At 44.0% G+C, this 18,415-nt stretch overlaps 1 protein-coding gene across 1 annotated transcript; it reads left to right on the top strand.

Annotated features, from left to right (window-relative positions):
• Nucleotides 1–1,191: 1,191 nt before the first annotated feature.
• On the top strand, nt 1,192–4,973 carry LOC139159823 (zinc finger protein 420-like). The gene has a single exon (XM_070737232.1). The coding sequence runs from the start codon at nt 1,335–1,337 to the stop codon at nt 2,994–2,996; it is 1,662 nt and encodes a 553-aa protein (XP_070593333.1). The 5' UTR covers nt 1,192–1,334; the 3' UTR covers nt 2,997–4,973.
• Nucleotides 4,974–18,415: the final 13,442 nt, after the last annotated feature.

The following is an 18,415-nucleotide window of genomic DNA, read 5'->3' as shown; positions in this document are numbered from 1 at the left end:
AGAGGGAGATTGTGATCCCGCTATATAGAGCGCTGGTGAGACCACATTTGGAATACTGTGTCCAGTTCTGGAGACCTCACCTACAAAAAGATATTGATAAATTAGTGAAGATTGGACTTAATCCCTGGATAGTTCAGTGGATTTCAAGCTGGCTGAAGCATAGACATCAGAGAGTTATTGTTAATGGCGAGTATTCTGAGCAGAGACAGGTTACAAGCGGTGTGCCACAAGGGTCTGTTCTGGGTCCTATTCTTTTTAATATGTTTGTGAGTGACATAGGGGAAGGCTTGGTAGGGAAGGTTTGCCTATTTGCCGATGACTCTAAAGTGTGCAATAGGGTTGATATTCCTGGAGGGGTCTGTAATATGGTAAATGATTTAGCTTTACTAGATAAATGGTCAAAGCAATGGAAACTGCAGTTTAATGTTTCCAAATGTAAAATAATGCACTTGGGGAAAAGGAATCCTCAATCTGAGTATTGCATTGGCAGTTCTGTGTTAGCAAAAACTTCAGAAGAGAAGGATTTAGGGGTAGTGATTTCTGACAGTCTCAAAATGGGTGAACAGTGCAGTCAGGCGGTAGGGAAAGCAAGTAGGATGCTTGGCTGCATAGCTAGAGGTATAACAAGCAGGAAGAGGGAGATTGTGATCCTGCTAGATAGAGCGCTGGTGAGACACCATTTGGAATACTGTGTCCAGTTCTGGAGACCTCACCTACAAAAAGATATTGACAAAATTGTACGGGTCCAAAGACAGGCTACAAGAATGGTGGAAGGTCTTAAGCATAAAACGTATCAGGAAAGACTTCATGAACTCAATCTGTATAGTCTGGAGGACAGAAGGCAAAGGGGGGACATGATCGAAACATTTAAATATGTTAAAGGGTTAGGTAAGGTCCAGCAGGGAAGTGTTTTTAATAGGAAAGTGAACACAAGAACAAGGCGACACAATCTGAAGTTAGTTGGGGGAAAGATCAAAAGCAACATGAGAAAATATTATTTTACTGAAAGAGTAGTAGATCCTTGGAACAAACTTCCAGCAGACGTGGTTGGTAAATCCACAGTAACTGAATTTAAACATGCCTGGGATAAACATAGATCCATCCTAAGATAAAATACAAAAAATAGTATAAGGGCAGACTAGATGGACCATGAGGTCTTTTTCTGCCGTCAGTCTTCTATGTTTCTATTGTGTGATTTTCTGTGTTTCTTGTGATGTTCTCATCATCTTTTGTGTGCCGCCAACAGGAAAACAGCTGTGACCAAAGATTTGCCTCCACGACAACTAAGACCTGGACAGTAGACGTTCAACCCAAGGCAGCAGCCCCTGGAAAGCATGGAGGGTGGGAAACTCTTGGATCCTCCATCAGAGACAAGCAGCCCTCCAAGAATGTCTAAAAAACCCCATGAATGCTCAGACTGTGGGAAATCCTTTGCTCGCAGGTCCCTCCTTTTCACCCACAGGAAGGTCCATGTGGAAAGTGGATCCAATCAACATTTGGAGGGTGAGAAATCTTTCTCTGGGAAAAACTCCAAAGATCTCAGGAAGCCCCCAATACTAAAAGCCTATAAGTGTGAGGAATGTGGATTATGCTTTAGTCGAAAGTCGAACCTCCTTAGACACCAGAAAATCCACACTGGAGAGAAACCCTATCAATGTCTGGAATGTGGGAAATCTTTTTTTCAAATAGGAAGTCTTAAAATCCACGAGAGAATCCACACAGGGGAGAAATCTTACAAGTGTTGGGAATGCGGGAAGAGCTTTTCTCATAAGTCAAATCTTGGGGTCCATGAGAAGGTTCATGACGGAATAAAATCTTACAAGTGCTTTCAATGTGGAAAATGTTTCACCCATCGTCCAGATCTTCAGAATCATGAGAAAGCACATAAAGAGGAGAAGAATGAAAATTGCCTTGACTGCGGGAAATGTTTTATCTTGAAATCAACCCTGGTGCAACACCAAAAATGTCACACTGGAGAGAGACCTTATAAATGCCCAGAATGTGAGAAACTATTTATGCATTCTGGTGAACTTAAGGAACACCTGATGAGGCACAAGGGGGAGAAACCCTATCAATGTGGGGAGTGTGTGAAAAGTTTTGTTACATCAAAAGAGCTTCAGGATCACGAGAGAATCCACACAGGGGAGAAACCTTACAAGTGTTGGGAATGTGGGAAGACCTTTTCTCAGTACGCAGGTCTTTGGTCCCATGAGAAGATTCATGCAGGAATAAAAGCTTACAAATGCTATGAGTGTGGAAAATGTTTCGCCCAGTGTGCCGGTCTTCGGAATCATGAGAAAATACACACAGGTCAGAAAAACGAAAAATGCCTCGAATGTGGGAAATGTTTTACCCAGAAACCAAACCTGCTGCGACACCAGAGAATTCACAGTGGAGAGAGACCCTATGAATGCCCAGAGTGTGAGAAACGATTTATGCTTTCTGCTAACCTCAAGAGACACCTGATGAGGCACAAGGGGGAGAAACCCTATGAATGTACGGAGTGTGTGAAAAGTTTTGTTACACGAAAAGAGCTTCAGCTTCATGAGAGAATCCACACAGGGGAGAAACCATTCAAATGTGGGGAGTGTGGGAAATGCTTTCCCCAAAAACAAAACCTTGTAAACCATCAGAGAGTCCACACGGGAGAGAAGCCCTACAGCTGCCTAGAATGTGGAAAATCTTTTGCTTCTAACCAAGCGCTTTGGAGACATCGTGAAACCCACACAGGGGAGAAACCCCTTCAGTGTAACGAGTGTGGGCAACTTTATAGTAGCAAATTAACCCTTAGGCAGCATATAAAAATTCACACGGGGGAAAAAAATTACAAATGTTTAGACTGTGGGAAAGCATTTGCTGCTTCATCTAGCCTTAGACGTCACAGCCGGACCCATACTGGAGAGAAGCCCCATACATGCTCAGAGTGTGATAAATGTTTTTCAGATAAAAGTCATCTTGTGAGGCATCAGCGAATCCACACTGGAGAAAAAACATAAATGTCTGGAGTGTGGAAAATGTTTTGCCCAACCTTCAACACTTCGTGGACACATGACACCGAAGTCATGCAGGAAATTGGCCTTACAAGTGCAGAGATTGTGAGAAACCTTGGAGAGGGGCGGCATACAAATCTAATAAATAAATAAAATAGTAAAACAAAACTGGAAAAGCACCAGAAATTCCATAGCAGGGATAAATCTCTTCAACTGTGAACAACGTTGGGGGCATTTTATTTCAACACCTCTTAATGTTTACCAGGAACTTCACACAGTGACAGGAGGGAAATCCTACAATTATTTGGTGTGAGTAAATGTTTTTCCTACTGAAGGATCTACAAATAACATCAAAGAGTGCAGAGTGAAGATGTCGCAACCGATTCCATACAGGAGATAAACCCCATAAACTTTTTTTTTAAAGTGTTCTTGTGATGCATCAGCGAATCCATACTGGAGAGAAACCATATAAATGTCTGGAGTGGGCAAAACCTTCTGTATTTAAGCGTTATCTATTCTCTAACCCAGTGTTTCCCAACCTTGGCAACTTGAAGATATTTGGACTTCAACTCCCTGAATTCCCCAGCCAGCGAATGCTGGCTGGGGAATTCTGGGAGTTGAAGTCCAGATATCTTCAAGTTGCCAAGGTTGGGAAACACTGCTCCAACCCTGTGGTTCTCAACCTGTCTAATGCCATGACCCGTTAATACATAATACTTATTGACACACCCCAACCATAAGTCTAGCGCCAATTCTCCCAACAGAGGTTTAAACTGATTGGCAGGAAGGTCAGAGGGACACCCCCACTGTAAACGCCTCCTTGGTTGGAAAAATATGTTGCAAGGTGCCAGAATAGAATCTTTAGTTCATAACCCCATGAGAAATTTGCCTTAGGCGACCTCTGTGAAATGGTCATTCAACCCCAAAGGGGTTCTGACCCCTAGGTTTAGAACCACTGCTCTCACCCATGTTAATACAGAAACTTGATAGTGAAGCTCCTGATCTGGTGACCTGAAACCCCCATTATTTTTAGATCCTTGCACATTTTCAGTCTTATTCTTTTTTTTCCCCTTGCTAAATATATTTTAGAATTATTGTGTTTAGCTCATCAAGGTATTCCCCCCCCCCCCTATTTTTACGGGGCTCGTGTGGAATAGAAAAAAGTAGCCTCGGTAAGATATTCATTTTTATAGTTGCAATCCTTCCTAACATTGATACAATGCTATCAATTTTTTCCCCAATTTTTCAAATCTGCTTTGATGTGTTGTAGTAGTCTTGTATAATTATCTTATTTGATTGTTAAACATCTTGCAGTTAAATATATTCCCAAGTATTTCTTAATTTATTTGTGTTGTGGTTGGCTCTGACCCAGCTCCTGCCCCAGGGAATGGGGAGGTGGATGCAGGGGATACTTCAGCATGTCACAGGCCTGTGTTATTGCCGACAGAATCAGAGTTTAGTTTCCTCGGACGAAGAAGAAGGTGGGAGTGACTTGGCAGAGGAGGGCTTGGCACACAGCCAAGGCAGTCAATCTTCCTTATCTTCTATTGCTTCAAATGATGACATTTTGGACCCACGCAAGCGCAGAATTAGGCGTAGAAGAGACCAAGTAAGAACATATTACAGGAAATAAGGGAGGCCACCTGTGTTTGGGTGGGGCTCCAGTAATTAGGGCTGCTGCTATAAATAGCAGCATGTGGGTTTGGCCATTGTGGAAGGATATCTGTTCACAGTTCATCAGGAATCTTGTGTGCTGGACTTTGTTGATTTTTCACGCCTTTGAAACCAAAGCAGAGCAAAGTATGTTGGAAGAAGAAGGGGTGTGAAGTTTCTCCACAGCTGCTGGCTAAGTACTTAATGACTACTTAAGGTTAATTGTATAGATTACCCAGTTGTTTTGGGAAGAGTGTTCTTTGCAATACAAAAAGAGTGCTTAGTTTATTTTGACTTTTCTGATAAATAACATTGTTTTGAATTTTCAAACGTGTGTGTGTCTGAAATTTGTACCCTTGAATTTTCGGGAGGCTCCTATCAGAGAGCCCGGCAGAACAATTTGTAGATCTGATTTCTTTGTCAATTCAGCTTTTTGTAAGATTTTTTCCCCTAAGATTTTATTTTGTTTTTGTTACTTTTCAGTCCTGCAACTTTCCCATACTCTTCTATTTTTCCCACCATCTTGGGGCCTGTTTCCAATGGTTATGTAAAATAAATACTGAATCATCTGCAAATGAAAAGAAAATTTTATTTTGACGACCCAGCCGGCCTATCTACTCCCCCCCCTCCTCCCCCCTCTCAGGGCTTGTGGGAGCTAAGAGGCAGCAAAAGATGGCTTGATCCAGGTTCACTTCAGAGGGGAGACAATCCAGTGCTCAATCCAGTCTCCTTTTCCCAGCATCCTTCATAAACTTCCGCACGGAGGCAAGCAGGTTTCCTGGATGCTCGAAGAAAGAAATCCTTCTCAACTCCTCGGTGTTTCTAGTAGACTCAGCATTATATGTGCGACAATAATGTGGAATATTCAATTTCATGTGAATTGTACATGGATACCAGGTTGTGTTTCGTGTGACCCAAAATTCAGTTATTGTGAGGTTGTAGTGTGTGCAGGTTTGTTTTTAACCATAAAGAAATTCATCTAGTCCCAAACATCTCCACCTATCTGGGAGAACCAGCCTGGCCTAGTGGTTAGGGCCCTGGGCTAGGAAGCTGGAGGCTGAATTCAAGTCCCTCCGTGGCCATGGGGGCCTGCTGGGTGACATGGGATTAGTCGCTCTCTCGGCATCACCTACCTCACAGGGTTGTTGTGTGGAAAATAGGAGGAGGAAGGTGTGTGGGATGACTTCACTGCCTTGAGTAATTGGTAAAACTAATAAAGGCGGGGTGTTAATAAATAAATATATTTAAAATATTCCGCTGTGTAGAGGCCTAACTGTCTCCAGGCCTTTTCCCTCTCAGTTGCTGACTATTAAATTAAAGATTCATTATCCAGAGACTTCTAGGACAAGAGAGGCCATTGTAGTCCCAGCACCATCCATGTTTGATTAGAGGGTGTTATGTTTGTACTTTAAAATGGTGTTATATTTGCAAGCTGTATAATAAAGGTGATAGCTGATTGGAGCAGGGCGCCCAATAAGCAGCCTGCTAGCACAACCAATGGGAAGCCTGGGCGCGACCAATGAGGAGCCTCCGGGCTCAGCCAATAGGAAGCTCCAGCGCGAAGTCTTGAAACATTGTCACCAATCCCTGTGCTAGTAACAATGTACATAAGGTGCGGGTTTTGCCGCTTGTTTCTCAAGTCACTTCTACCAGCAAGCTAGTCACTTCAACTATTCCTGAATGCAAATAAAGAGCTGTTAACCTTCCAGAGCCTCCAGCCTCTGATTTAACAGAGGGAGTCCCGGAGAAGCTATTTTTATGGGGCTTGGTAAGATATTCATTTTTATAGTTGCAATCCTTCCTAACATTGATACAAAAATTCGAATTTTTCAAATCTGCTTTGATTTGTTGTAGTAGTCTTGTATGATTATCTTATTTGATGGTTAAACATCTTTGGTCCACGTGGCTTGGAGAATGGCGCAGGGCTGCAAAGGCCTCCGGCCTGGAGATTAAGGCCACATTAATCTGTGGCAATGGTGACACTGGAGTGAAGTCCAGGCCTGGGGACAGCTGGCTGGAACAGCTGAAGGCTCCATCCTCCCTCCCACTCCTTTTAAAGCAATTATTATGTGGAAAATATTTTTCAGGACTGTCTACCTGGGTCCGCAGGTAAAAATGCCCTCCAGAAACCCTCCAGGTGCTCAGACAGCTGGAGGCTCTTTCTGGGTAACAAACCCCATCAGAACCTGGTGTGTGGAAAAGCTGTTGCTTGAAATGAGACAATTGTCCCGCATTTGTGAGTCCCTTCAGAGAAAAACCCTAGAAACCCTTGTAGCATCGAAAAAGGTTTTATCCCGAATTTTTTTCAGAAAACACAAAAGCAGCTCATAATTGTGGTAAAGTGAGAAAAAACAGGGTGTCCAGCAAACCTGAAAATGTTTAAAAGTCAGGGGGAAATCATGGTTTTTTTTAAAAAAAACGGATCACGCTGCCTGGTAGTGAAGCAAAAATGAGCAGAACTGTGGCAACAGCTTGCTTCCTCAGCTACCGATGTTTCTCTATGGCTTAGCCGTTTGGTATGACATCACCTACCACAGTGCTTTAACTAGATCTTAACTAGATCGCAAGTTACAGGGAAATGTCAGAGAAATATCAGGGAATTTCAAAATGCTTTTCCCCAGACACCCTGAAAAAAGCTCCCTGGCCTTTTGGAGGTTATTAAATAAAGCTTCTCATCTTTTTAATTTGGGTTATATTTAAACACTTTATAGATATTCTTGTTATTCTTACTATTATTATTATTATTATTATTCAATAACCATGTTACATTCAATATTTCTCTTGCCTATTTCTGTCAATCTGGCCATGAAAGGCAGGTGAGAGACCTCGCGCAAATCACAATATTGACAGTTGTTAGAGAATCTAGAAGATAAGTTTGACCTCTCCAGGTTCCTAAGAGGCCAGTAAGGGGCGTACATAAGTGCATTGGTGTGCCTTTCGTCCCCTGTCCAATTGTCTTTCCTTTCTTTCACCTATCATATATATTCTCTTCCTTTCATATATCCTCTCCTCTAAGTTCACTTTTACCCTTATACAGTGGAACCCCGACATAAGAGCTGCTCTACTTAAGAGCAACTCGAGATAAGAGCTGGGAGGGGAGAGATATTTTTGTTCTACTTACAAGCCCAAATTCGAGATACAAGCGCCAAGGAGCTGTCTCCTGAAGCCAAACGCTAACTTCCGCGTTCGGCTTCAGGAGACAGCTGCGAAGCGGCGCGCGTGTTTTAAAAGGTTGCAGCCGGCCTGGGGGGCTCGGGGGGGTGCTTGCAGCTTTCTTTCTTGCTCTTTTTCTTTCTCTCTTTTACCTTCCCTTCCTCTATTTCTTCTTTTCTTTCTCCTTCCCACCTTCTTCCCTCCCTCCCTCCCTTCACTCATTCCTCTTACTCTCCCCTTTCATAAGTTTCCTTGCTTCCTTCCTCTGTTCCTGTCCCTTCCCCCTTTCTTTCTTTCTTTCTTTCTTTCTTGCTCTTTTTCTTTCTCTCTTTTACCTTCCCTTCCTCTATTTCTTCTTTTCTTTCTCCTTCCCACCTTCTTCCCTCCCTCCCTCCCTTCACTCATTCCTCTCTTACTCTCCCCTTTCATAAGTTTCCTTGCTTCCTTCCTCTGTTCCTGTCCCTTCCCTCTTTCCTTCCTTCCTTCCCACCCTCCGTCCATTCATTCACCCATTCCTCTCTTGATCGCTTAAAGCCGGTCCCTGGTGCAAAAAGGGTTGGGGACCTCTGTCCTACAGGATTGGGTGGCAGAGAAGTTGAACATATGTAAATTTAAAAGTTTAAGAAAGTTTACAAGTTAAGTGAAAGAAACTTCATTATTCATTTATATGTACATGTACATTTCTTCATTAAAAACATGTCTTTCTGCATAATTTAGACTAACTTTGTGAGTTTTTTGAGGGCTGGAACCAATTAAAATTATTTACATTAATTCCTATGGGGAAAAGTCGTTCGAGATAAGAGCTGCTCGACTTAAGAGCCCAGGTCCGGAACGAATTAAACTCGTATCTCGAGGTACCACTGTATATATTACCACATGTCTATTTTCTTCCTATGTATTTGTGTATTGGACAAATGAATAAATAAAATAAATAAATAAATAGAATTAGTAATTAAAATAAATTAGAGTGACAGTTAAAAATTAAACGGGCTCAGCAGTAACATAACCCTTGAAAATGTTCAAAGATACTTCACAAGAAGAGCTCTTCATTCCTCCACTCGAAACAGAATACCCTAGGAGACTAGACTTACAATCCTGGGTCTTGAAAGCTTAGAACTACAACGCCTTAAACATGATCTAAGTATTGCCCACAAGATCATATGCTGCAATGGCCTGCCTGTCAAAGACTACTTCAACTTCAACCAGAACAACACAAGGCCACACAACAGATTCAAGCTTAATATTAACCACTCCAAACTTGACTGTAAAAAATATGACTTTAGTAATCGGGTTGTCGGTGCCAGTCCTGCTTTGGCCATGAAAGGCAAGTGGGAGACCTTGGGCCGGTCACTCTCTCAGCATAAGAGGGTTGTTGTGGGACAAATAAGTCAAGGAAGATGTGGGGGATACGTTCATTGCCTTGAGTTCTTGCAAAAATAATGAAAGTGGATAAATAAAAATACAAACAAATCCTTTTTCTATTCTGCAATGGCTTGGCTGCCTGGTTTATCTCATCTGTTGTGCTGTCTCCATGGGAACAAGAACGCGATCTGGGCTCCTCCCCCAAACATTCCCCTTTCCTGTCTTGGGGTCTCTGGGGATGAAGAAATCCCGCTTGCAAACTGCAGAGGGCGGCATTCTTCCCATGGGCGGCGGAACCCTCCATACCGACGTCCATCCGAAGGAACAGAGGAGGTTTCAGAGTACAGTACGTGGTCCTGGCTGGGGATGGGAGAGATTAAAGGGGCGGAGGGGGCGGCAAAGGGGCGGGGCCGCAGGGTGCGTACGTCGACCGAGAGGCGCGCAGAAGCCCCGCCCTTCCCTCTCCCCTTCCACTCTCTGCATTTCCGCTTCCCTCCGTGAATCTCGCTTGGCACTGGCTCCCCCGGGACAAACCTCCAGATCCTTCACGGTCAGTCGGAAAAAGTGGAGTAAACGGAGCTTTAAAACGTTTGTGCAGATTCGTAACAGCGACTGACTTCCTTGCAATGGGGGGGGGGGGGGAGGAAAGAAAAGGTTTAAAATTAACGGGATTTTCATTTTTTTCTTAACAGTCAAGAGATCCTTTTATTTTGAGCTGCATCTAAAAGGCCACCAGTGAAATCTTTTCTTTTAATGCTAGTGTTTCCTTTGCTTCTGCTTTATTTTATTTTATTTTTAACTGTTTTCTGTGAATCCTATTGCTCTCCTATATCTCCTATACCTTTCTTCTATTCCTATATTTCTTCTATTCTTTCGTTGATATGTTCTATTACTATATCTTCTTTTCTATTATTTCTTAGATATATTTTACTATGAGTATCTCCTCTATAACCGTCATCATGTATTTTACTATGTGTATATAGATATATACCCACTAAAACCCTCATTGTGTATTGGACAAAATAAATAAATTTTAAAAAAATTAATTTAATTTAAATTTAAAAAAATTAATTAAATTACAGTCAGTCATATTACTTAAGCATATAGATAGTAAAACATATTATATTAATAAGATATTAATTCACAATATACAGCAAGGGTTTTAGAAACTCTGTTATCAGTATTATCGGCTCTATTTTTATGATAAAATAATTATAGGCATAGTTAGCAACTATCTCTATTAACTGTGTTTGCTCAGTCAGAAGAAATGTTTCATTAGAGAGGAATTGTTTGATAGGGTTATTATGCAAGAGGCAAAGTAAAGCATAACAATTAAGATGTTGGAGTTTAAGGCAGCTGTCAAATCCTGGATCCCAGCTTTTTTCATTTTTTTAAAAAAGTGTTTATTTACATAAATAATAAAACAAATGAACAAATAGACAAATAAAAAGAAAAGAGTAAATGGAACAAAACATATAATTACAGACATTTGGGAAAAATAATTTCCCCACTTTTTCAGACTATTTGATCAGAGAATTTTTTCCTCATAAATTGGTATTCTTTTATTAACGTATTGCTTTGCTTTGCTTATACTTTTCTAATTGTAATTTATTTGTTTTATCATTGTCCTTTTCTCTAGCCAATTGTAGAAATTTCCCCATATCTTATAACAGTGTTTCTCAACCTTAGCAGTTTGAAGATGGGTGGACTTCAACTCCCAGAATTCCCCAGCCAGGGTTGCTGGCTGGGGAATTCTGGGAGTTGAAGTCCACACATCTTCAAACTGCTAAGGTTGAGAAACACTGTCTTATAATATTCTGTATCTTCTTTTCCTTCTAATTTTTTGGACATTCTGTCCATCTCTGCGCATTCTAGTAGCTTTTTAATAATTATACCTTCTTCCAGTATTCTGTCAGCTTTCCATTGCTGGGCCTAAGCTTTCCTAGCAGCTGTCAATATATGGATGGCCAAATACCTAATTTCTTTTTTAATTTTTGTATTAAAGATGCCTAATAAATATAGTTCTGGGTTTTTTTTCAAATTCTTGCGATGTTATTTCTTTTAACCAATCTGCTATCTTATTCCAATACCTCTTAGCCTCTGGGCAAGTGCACCACTGATGGTAGAATGTGCCTTTTTCTTTTTTACATTTCCAACACAATGGTGAGACTTTCGGGACCATTTTAGAAATTCTTTTCCACGTTTCGGCCTCCAGGAAGAACGTCTTCGTCAAAGCTCCGCCCATGGAATTCCCTATTGGGATTCCCCCCTCCTTTCCAGCCTCCAGATTGGCTGAAAACGCCACCGCCGATCGCAAAAACAATGCTCCGCCGGGCGCTGCCGCCCGGCTGTAACTTTCTGAAACAGCCGGGCGCTTCTCGGTGCCCTCCAGAACCCGAACCCGAACTTCCGGGTTCGGCGTTCAGGAGAACGCCGAGAAGCCCCCCGGCTGTTTCAGAAGGTGACAGCTGGGCGACGGCGCTTCTTGGCGGCCTCCCGAACCCGAAAAGTTCGGGTTCGGGAGAACGCCGGGAAGCCCCCCGGCTGTTTTAAAAGGTGACAGCCGGGCGGCGGCGTCCAGCGGAGCGCCATTTTGTGATTTTTTTTTTCTCTTTGCACACAATCGCTTTTACATTGCTTCCTATGGGAAACAATGTTTCGTCTTACGAACTTTTCGCCTTACGAACCTACTTCCGGAACCAATTAGGTTCGTAAGACGAGGTATCACTGTATAGGGAAGTGAAAATGACCAAATGATTTCAGCTTTTTTCATTTAGCATCTGTTACCCGCATATGTATGCTACATACTGGGGTGGGCAATTAATTTATAATTATAATATAATTATAATAAGTATGCCGCTCTGAGTCTTCAGAGTGGGGCGGCATACAAATCTAATAAATAATAATAATAATATATAATATAATATGTAACTTTTCTAGATAAGAATTGTTGGTCCAAGCAGGATCCACTATTGGATCCCCCACCAATCTCCATCCCCCTCGCTTTCTTTGAAGGCCTTTTTTCTGTCCCCCCAAAATAGACCCACTGTAGCCCCCCCAAGAGCATCTCAAACGGAGGAGCCTCAGCACCCCACAATAAAGAAAATTGTTTGCAATATTCAGCACGTTTTCACTGGAAAAACTCAAGTGGTTTATCAGTGTGATGTTTTAAGTGACGCCCTAATTTATTTGGCTTCATGCTGTCCGCTGCCAACATTTTTAGACGCAGTAAACATACTGGTCTTTCCTCGTCTCCCACCGTAGTCACTGTGAAGCCAAGCGCTACATAAGCTTCGTCATATTTCCTCGTCTTGGCTTTCAGGAGATTTACGTTTGTCCCATCATCTCCATCTCTCTCCTCCTTTCTTTTCACCCCTGTTAAATATTTTTCCATGGTATCTCTTAATGGCTGGAGAATTCTGGGAGTTGAAGTCCACAAATCTTAAAGTTGCCAAGTTTGGGGGACCTGAGTTAGGGTGTCAGAGAAATGGCCTGGCCTTCATTAGATTCAGGAACTGGGCAGGGCTATTTTAATGAAAAGGAGGACCAGGGGCCGCATGATAGCAGTCTCAGGGGTTGCCACAAACAAGAGGGAGTCAAGCTATTCTCCAAAGCACCTGAGGGTAGAACAAGCAGCAATAGGTGGAAACTAAATAAGAAAGAAGCAACTTAGAACTGACAGTGAGAACAGTTAACCAGTGGAACAACTTGCCTCCAGAAGTTGTGAATACTAGATGTTTTAAAGAAGAGATTGGATAACCATTTGTCTGAAATTATATAGGATTGTGATGGCGAACGTATGGCACACATAAATAATATTATCTGAAGAGAAGGAGGAGGAGGACAAGAAGCAATGGGTAGAAACTCAACAAGGAGAGAAGCAACTTAGAACATAAGAGAGCAAGAGAAATTTCCTGACAGTTAGAACAATTAACCAGTGGAACAACTTGCCTCCAGAAGTTGTGAATGCTTCAACACCGGAAGTTTTTAAGAAGATGCTGGATAACCATCTGTCTGAAGTAGGGTGGGGTTTCCTGCCTAAGCAGGGGGTTGGACTACTAGAAGACCTCCAAGGTCCCTTCCAACTATGTTGTTATTGTTGTTGTTTTTGTTGTTGTTATTTTATTCACACAAAAACCAGTAATACACAGCAAATGTGATTTATATGCTGGATTTCAGTCTGGGGGAGGGGGTTTGCAGCTTCAGGAGGCTGTTCAGGGGCTGCTTAGTGCCAGGATTGGAGGGCAGTGTGGATTTCCTTTTCTGCCCCCCCCCCATGGTCCTCAACTTGAATCTCCCTTTTTCTTTATGCCCCGGAGGGCTGGACTAGATGCCCCCTTAAGGTCTTTTGAGTCCAGGCTGGGTCTGCCCAGATTTTGAAAGGACAATGTGCAGGCAGGGGTCCTTATGGAGAGTCTCCATCCTCCAGCATATTGTTTTCCCTAAGATGTTTTTCCAAAAGGAAATTGGATGCTCTTGGTTGTTTTCCCCATGAAATCGTTTCCCTTCTCATCCCAGAAGCTTCCCCAGTTCTGACTGAGCGGTGGAGGATGGAAGGATGGATATTCCTCGCAGTCATTTGGTGCTGAATGAGGGTGCAAAGAGGTGTGGAGCCTTCCTGAGGCTGCTGAAAGGACCCTGTTGTAGGCAGCAGGTTGGGGGGGCCTTTTCAACCCCCCCCAAAAAAATATTTAGGCTTGCTATGCTAAATAGTTTCCTGTCATCCCAGGTCATAGGTATCTTACAAAGTGTCCCAGTTTCATGTGCCATTGGTGTGGTTTTTCTTATAAGCGAGCTATTCTTTCTAATATCCTGGCTAGTGGTGGTCTAACTGGTAATCAATAATAATTATAATTATAATGTTTATTTATTTATTGTTAGAGTTGAAAGGGACCATGAAGGCCATCGAGTTCAACCCCCTGCTCAACCAGGAACCCTAAAGTACACCAATCAAGTGGCAGTTCAATCTTCTCTTAAAAATGTCCAGAGTGTTGGAGTTCACAACGTCTGCTGGTAGGTTGTTCCATTGGTTGATCGCTCTGACCGTCAGGAAGTTCCTCCTTATCTCCATGTTGAATCTCTCCTTGGTCAGCTTCCAGCCGTGGTTCCTCATCCGGCCCTCTGGTGCCCTGAAGAATAAAGTGATCCCCTCCTCTCTGTGACATCCCCTCGTATACTTGTAGACTGCTATCATGTCTGCTCTGGCCCTCCTTTTCTCCAGGCTATCCATGCCCAGTTCCCTCAGTCTCTCTTCGTAAGTCTTGGTTTCCAATCCCTTAATCATCTTGGTTGCTCTTTTTTGCACCTTCTCCAGAGTTTCAATGTCTCTTTTGAAGTGTGGTGACCAGAACTGAATAGAGTACTCCAGGTGTGGTCGGACCAGGGCGTAGTAGAGTGGTATTAAGACTTCCCTGGTCTTGGAGTGTATTCCCCTGTTGGCTTATGTGATTGTGTTGGCTTTTTTAGCTGCTGCTGCACATTGTTGGCTCATGTTTAATTGATTGTCCACCAAGACTCCGAGGTCTCTTTCGCAGTCGCTACTGCTAAGAGGGGTTTCTCCCAGGTTGTATGTGTGTCCAGGGTTTTTTCTGCCTAGGTGAAGGACTTTGCTCTTGTCGATGTTAAACATCATTTTGTTGGTGTGGGCCCACTGTGTTAGTCTGTATTAGATTTGTATGCCACCCCTCTCTGAGGACTCTAAGTTGCTATTATCTGCCTCCCAGGAGGACTCTGCATCCCCTCCCAAACCCCTGCAGAGAAGAATAAAAGCACCCTCCCCACTCTCCTCTCTCCTCCCAAATAGAGAGAGACAGACAGGGAGAAATTCAATGCAGGGAAAAGTCCTACACTTAGGTAAGAAAAACCAAAAATATAAATATAAACTGGGTGAAACCAGACTCAATAGCAGCAACTGAGAGAGGGATCTTGGAGTCTTAGTAGACAACCAGCTAAACGTGCCAGCAGTCTGCAGCGGCAGCCAAAGAAACCATGGTGAGTCTAGGAAAGAGAAGGACCAGGGTGGACATGACAGCAGTGGTCCAAGACTTGAGGGGCTGCCACAGAGTGGGGGGGGGGGGGTTTCAGGCTGTTTTCCAAGGCACCAGAAAGCCAGACAAGGACTAATGAATGGAAATAATGGACCAAGGAGAGATTCAGCCTGGAAATAAGGAGAAATTTTCTAACAATGAGAACAATGGACCGATGGAACAGCTTTTGCCTTCAGAGGTTTGTGAGAGCTCCAACACTTGAGATTTTCAGGAGGAAATTGGACATCCATTTGTCAGAAATGGTGCAGGGACTTCTGCTTTGAGGGGGGGATTTGGACTAGATCAGTGTTTTTCAACCAGTGTGCCATGGCAGACTGGTGTGCCGCGAGACATGGTCAGGTATGCCGCGAAGAAGGAAGTTCAGGTTCCAGTCTCGCAACTTTTTGCTGAGAGAGAAAGAGAGAGTGAGAGAGAGAGAAAGAAAGCAAAAGAGAGAAAGAGAGAAAGCAAGAGAGAAAGAAAAGAGAAAGCAAGAGAGAGAGAAAGAAAAAAAGAGAGAGAAAGAGATAGAAAGCAAGAGAGAGAAAAGGAGAGGAAGGGAGAGAGAGAGAGAAATGAGCAAAAAGGGGAGGAAAAAAGAGAAATGAAAAAATGATTGAGACAGAATGAGAGGAAAGAGAGAAAAACAAAAGAGAGAGAGAAGTGACTCTTGATTTAAAGCATATGATAAAAAGCACCCAAAGAATAAGAGAGACAAAAAACCCAGCCCTCACCTGTTTTTGGAAATGGTTCAAGATTGTGTATGTACACACACACACAAGGGGGGGAGGAGATAGGGATGGAAAAAGAGAGGAGAGTGTCTTAGGGTGTCATTTTGTGTCATTTTGGTTGGTGGTGTGCCCCAGGATTTTGTAAATGTAAAAAATGTGCTGCGGCTCAAAAAAGGTTGACAATCACTGGACTAGATGACCTACAAGGTCCCTTCCAACTCTGTTAATTGGTTAATCAGGAGCAAAGCTGTTTAATTATTTGTTCTAAGGCAACAAAATGAAGACAACAGAAAATGTTTTTCCCCCAGAGTTCATATTCCTCGCTCTCCTATCCATTATCTTCCAGAGTTCATATTCCTCGCTCTCCTATCCATTATTGCTCAGTCTTCGGAGAGGGGCGGCATACAAGTCCAACTAATTAATAAATAACTAAATAAATATATCCACCCCTGGGTCTAATCTCCACATGTGAGCCTTCCCCTGACCCCCCCAGGGTCTCATTTGTACATACATTCCATCCTCTGATCCTTCACGTGTCTTTTACATGCAGATGGACATCTCCTCTTGATGAGTTGGTCTGCCTGTCTTGTGCCCTCGTTTGTCACACGATACAAATTCCCCCTCTCTCTCTCTGTTTCCCCCTCCAGTCAGTTTCTTCCGTGAGACGCAAAACAGTTCCAAAGAGCCCTTTTTAGAAGTTGGCCAAGCGGGGATGGTGGTGGTACAGTAGCTAAAAACTGGGGTCCCCGGAAATCTGCAGCCCCTTTTTTCCCCTGCATTTGCTGCCCTGGTTAAATTCACAAAGTCCCGTCGGTGCAGAAGCTTTGGAAGAGATGAAACCTTCCCCCGAAGAGCCCAGAGCGAAGGAGCCCCCCTCCAGACCCCACACAGGAGAGACGCCCCTTCAGCCCCCAGGATGCTTGATTGAAGGGAGGGAGGGGCTCCTTGATCTTCGGAATTGAGAGTATCCAGGAAAACGCAATGACCAATGAGAATCCTCCTTTCAGCATCGTCATCAGTGTCCGAGCAGAGTATCCCGTGTCTTTCACCCCCCTGGAGGAGAGAGTTCTGCGCAGAGAGAGAAGCGGGGAAAGGGGGGGGGGCGTTCTGTCTTTTGGGGGGGAGGGGCTGCAGCTCAAGGGGGGGCTCATGGCAGCCCCGGTGGAGAGGGTGGGCTTCCTTTGGCCCTCCCCACCGGTCATGCCTGGAGTGGGGCTGCAGGGGGGAGAAAAGAGGAGGCGCAGCCCCAGCGCTTGCCAGGACTTGGGATTCTCTGAGGGGGCTGAATGAGGAGTCCTTGGGCACCTTTACACACAGAGAGAGAGAGAGAAATCTCCCCGGTGTGAGTGTCCCTCCCCCAATCACGTGGGATCGCTGACATCCCCGCCCCTCCCGAAAACTACACTCCCAGTCCAGCCGGATCCTCTCCCAGCCCCCCCCCCCCTCCCAATTCACTGGGGGATCCTCTGCTCGACTCTCTCGAGAAAGGCGCAGCTTCGCTTCACGGGAGATCCTTCCCTGAAACACGCGTCTCCGTTTCTCCGAAAGTCTGGACCGAGCGACTCCTTCGGTTTTCCCGCCCTTCAGCCGCAAATGTGAAGGAATCTCCCTCTTTCTCTCGTTCGGGATCCCCCTTGTTATGGCAAGAGAGACCTGAAGGAAGATCCCGGAATAAAGTTTGGCCGTTTCTCCTCCGATTTCTGCCCCTTTCTTCGGAGAACTCGGCCATCTGGACATCATTCCAAGGGCCTCCCTCCCTCTCTTTCTTTCCCTCCCTCTCTCTCTCTCTCTCTCTCTCTCTCTCTCTCTCTCTCTCTCTCTGGAGGAGAAGATCGGAAAGGATCTCGGGGGCTATGGGGGCTTCCTTGAAAAGGGACCGAACTCCAACTGGGCAGAAGAAGCTGCCGCCTTGATTCTGGGGTGGAGGTCCAATAAATAAAACTGGGCTAGAAAGGGGGATTTCCTGCCCTTCAGCCGCAAATGTGCAGGAATCTCCCTCTTTCTCTCGTTCGGGATCCCCCTTGTTATGACAGTTGGAGACGATCGTTATGACAGTTGGGCATGACCGTTATGACAGTTGGGCATGACCGTTATGACAGTCCAGATCCTCCTTGGCCCTCAGAGCCAGTTGGATGACCTGGAGCCCCTCATTCTCTCAGCCTGAACCACCTCACAGGGTTGTTGGGAGGAAAGCTGGAGGAAGTTCTCCTGGGGGGCTCTGGGGATTTGGAAACGACCCACCCAAAGAGTCAGAGACTCTGCAGAAAACCCACCCAGGCACATGGACATAAGAGAGGGGGGGTCATCATGTAGCCTCTGCACCAGTGGCCGTGAAGCTATCTACTGTATATCGCCAGGAATGGAGGAACTAAGACATCTCCCCCAGGCTTTCTTATATTTTATGTTTGGTATGTATGTGTTGTATGGGGTTTTTTTAACAGTTGGGGTTTTTTATATAATTCTTATTATTGGATTTGTTCCATTGTTTATACTGTTTTTT

This window comes from Erythrolamprus reginae, chromosome 2 (genome assembly GCF_031021105.1).
Source record: "Erythrolamprus reginae isolate rEryReg1 chromosome 2, rEryReg1.hap1, whole genome shotgun sequence".
Classification (NCBI taxonomy): Eukaryota; Metazoa; Chordata; class Lepidosauria; order Squamata; family Dipsadidae; genus Erythrolamprus; species Erythrolamprus reginae.
The sequence above is the reverse complement of the archived record's forward strand: the minus strand, read 5'-3'. Positions and strand labels throughout refer to the sequence as shown.

Excerpts from the sequence above, each read along its gene's own strand:
- LOC139159823 (XM_070737232.1), top strand. The coding sequence starts at position 1,335 with ATGGAGGGTGGGAAACTCTTGGATCCTCCATCAGAGACAAGCAGCCCT.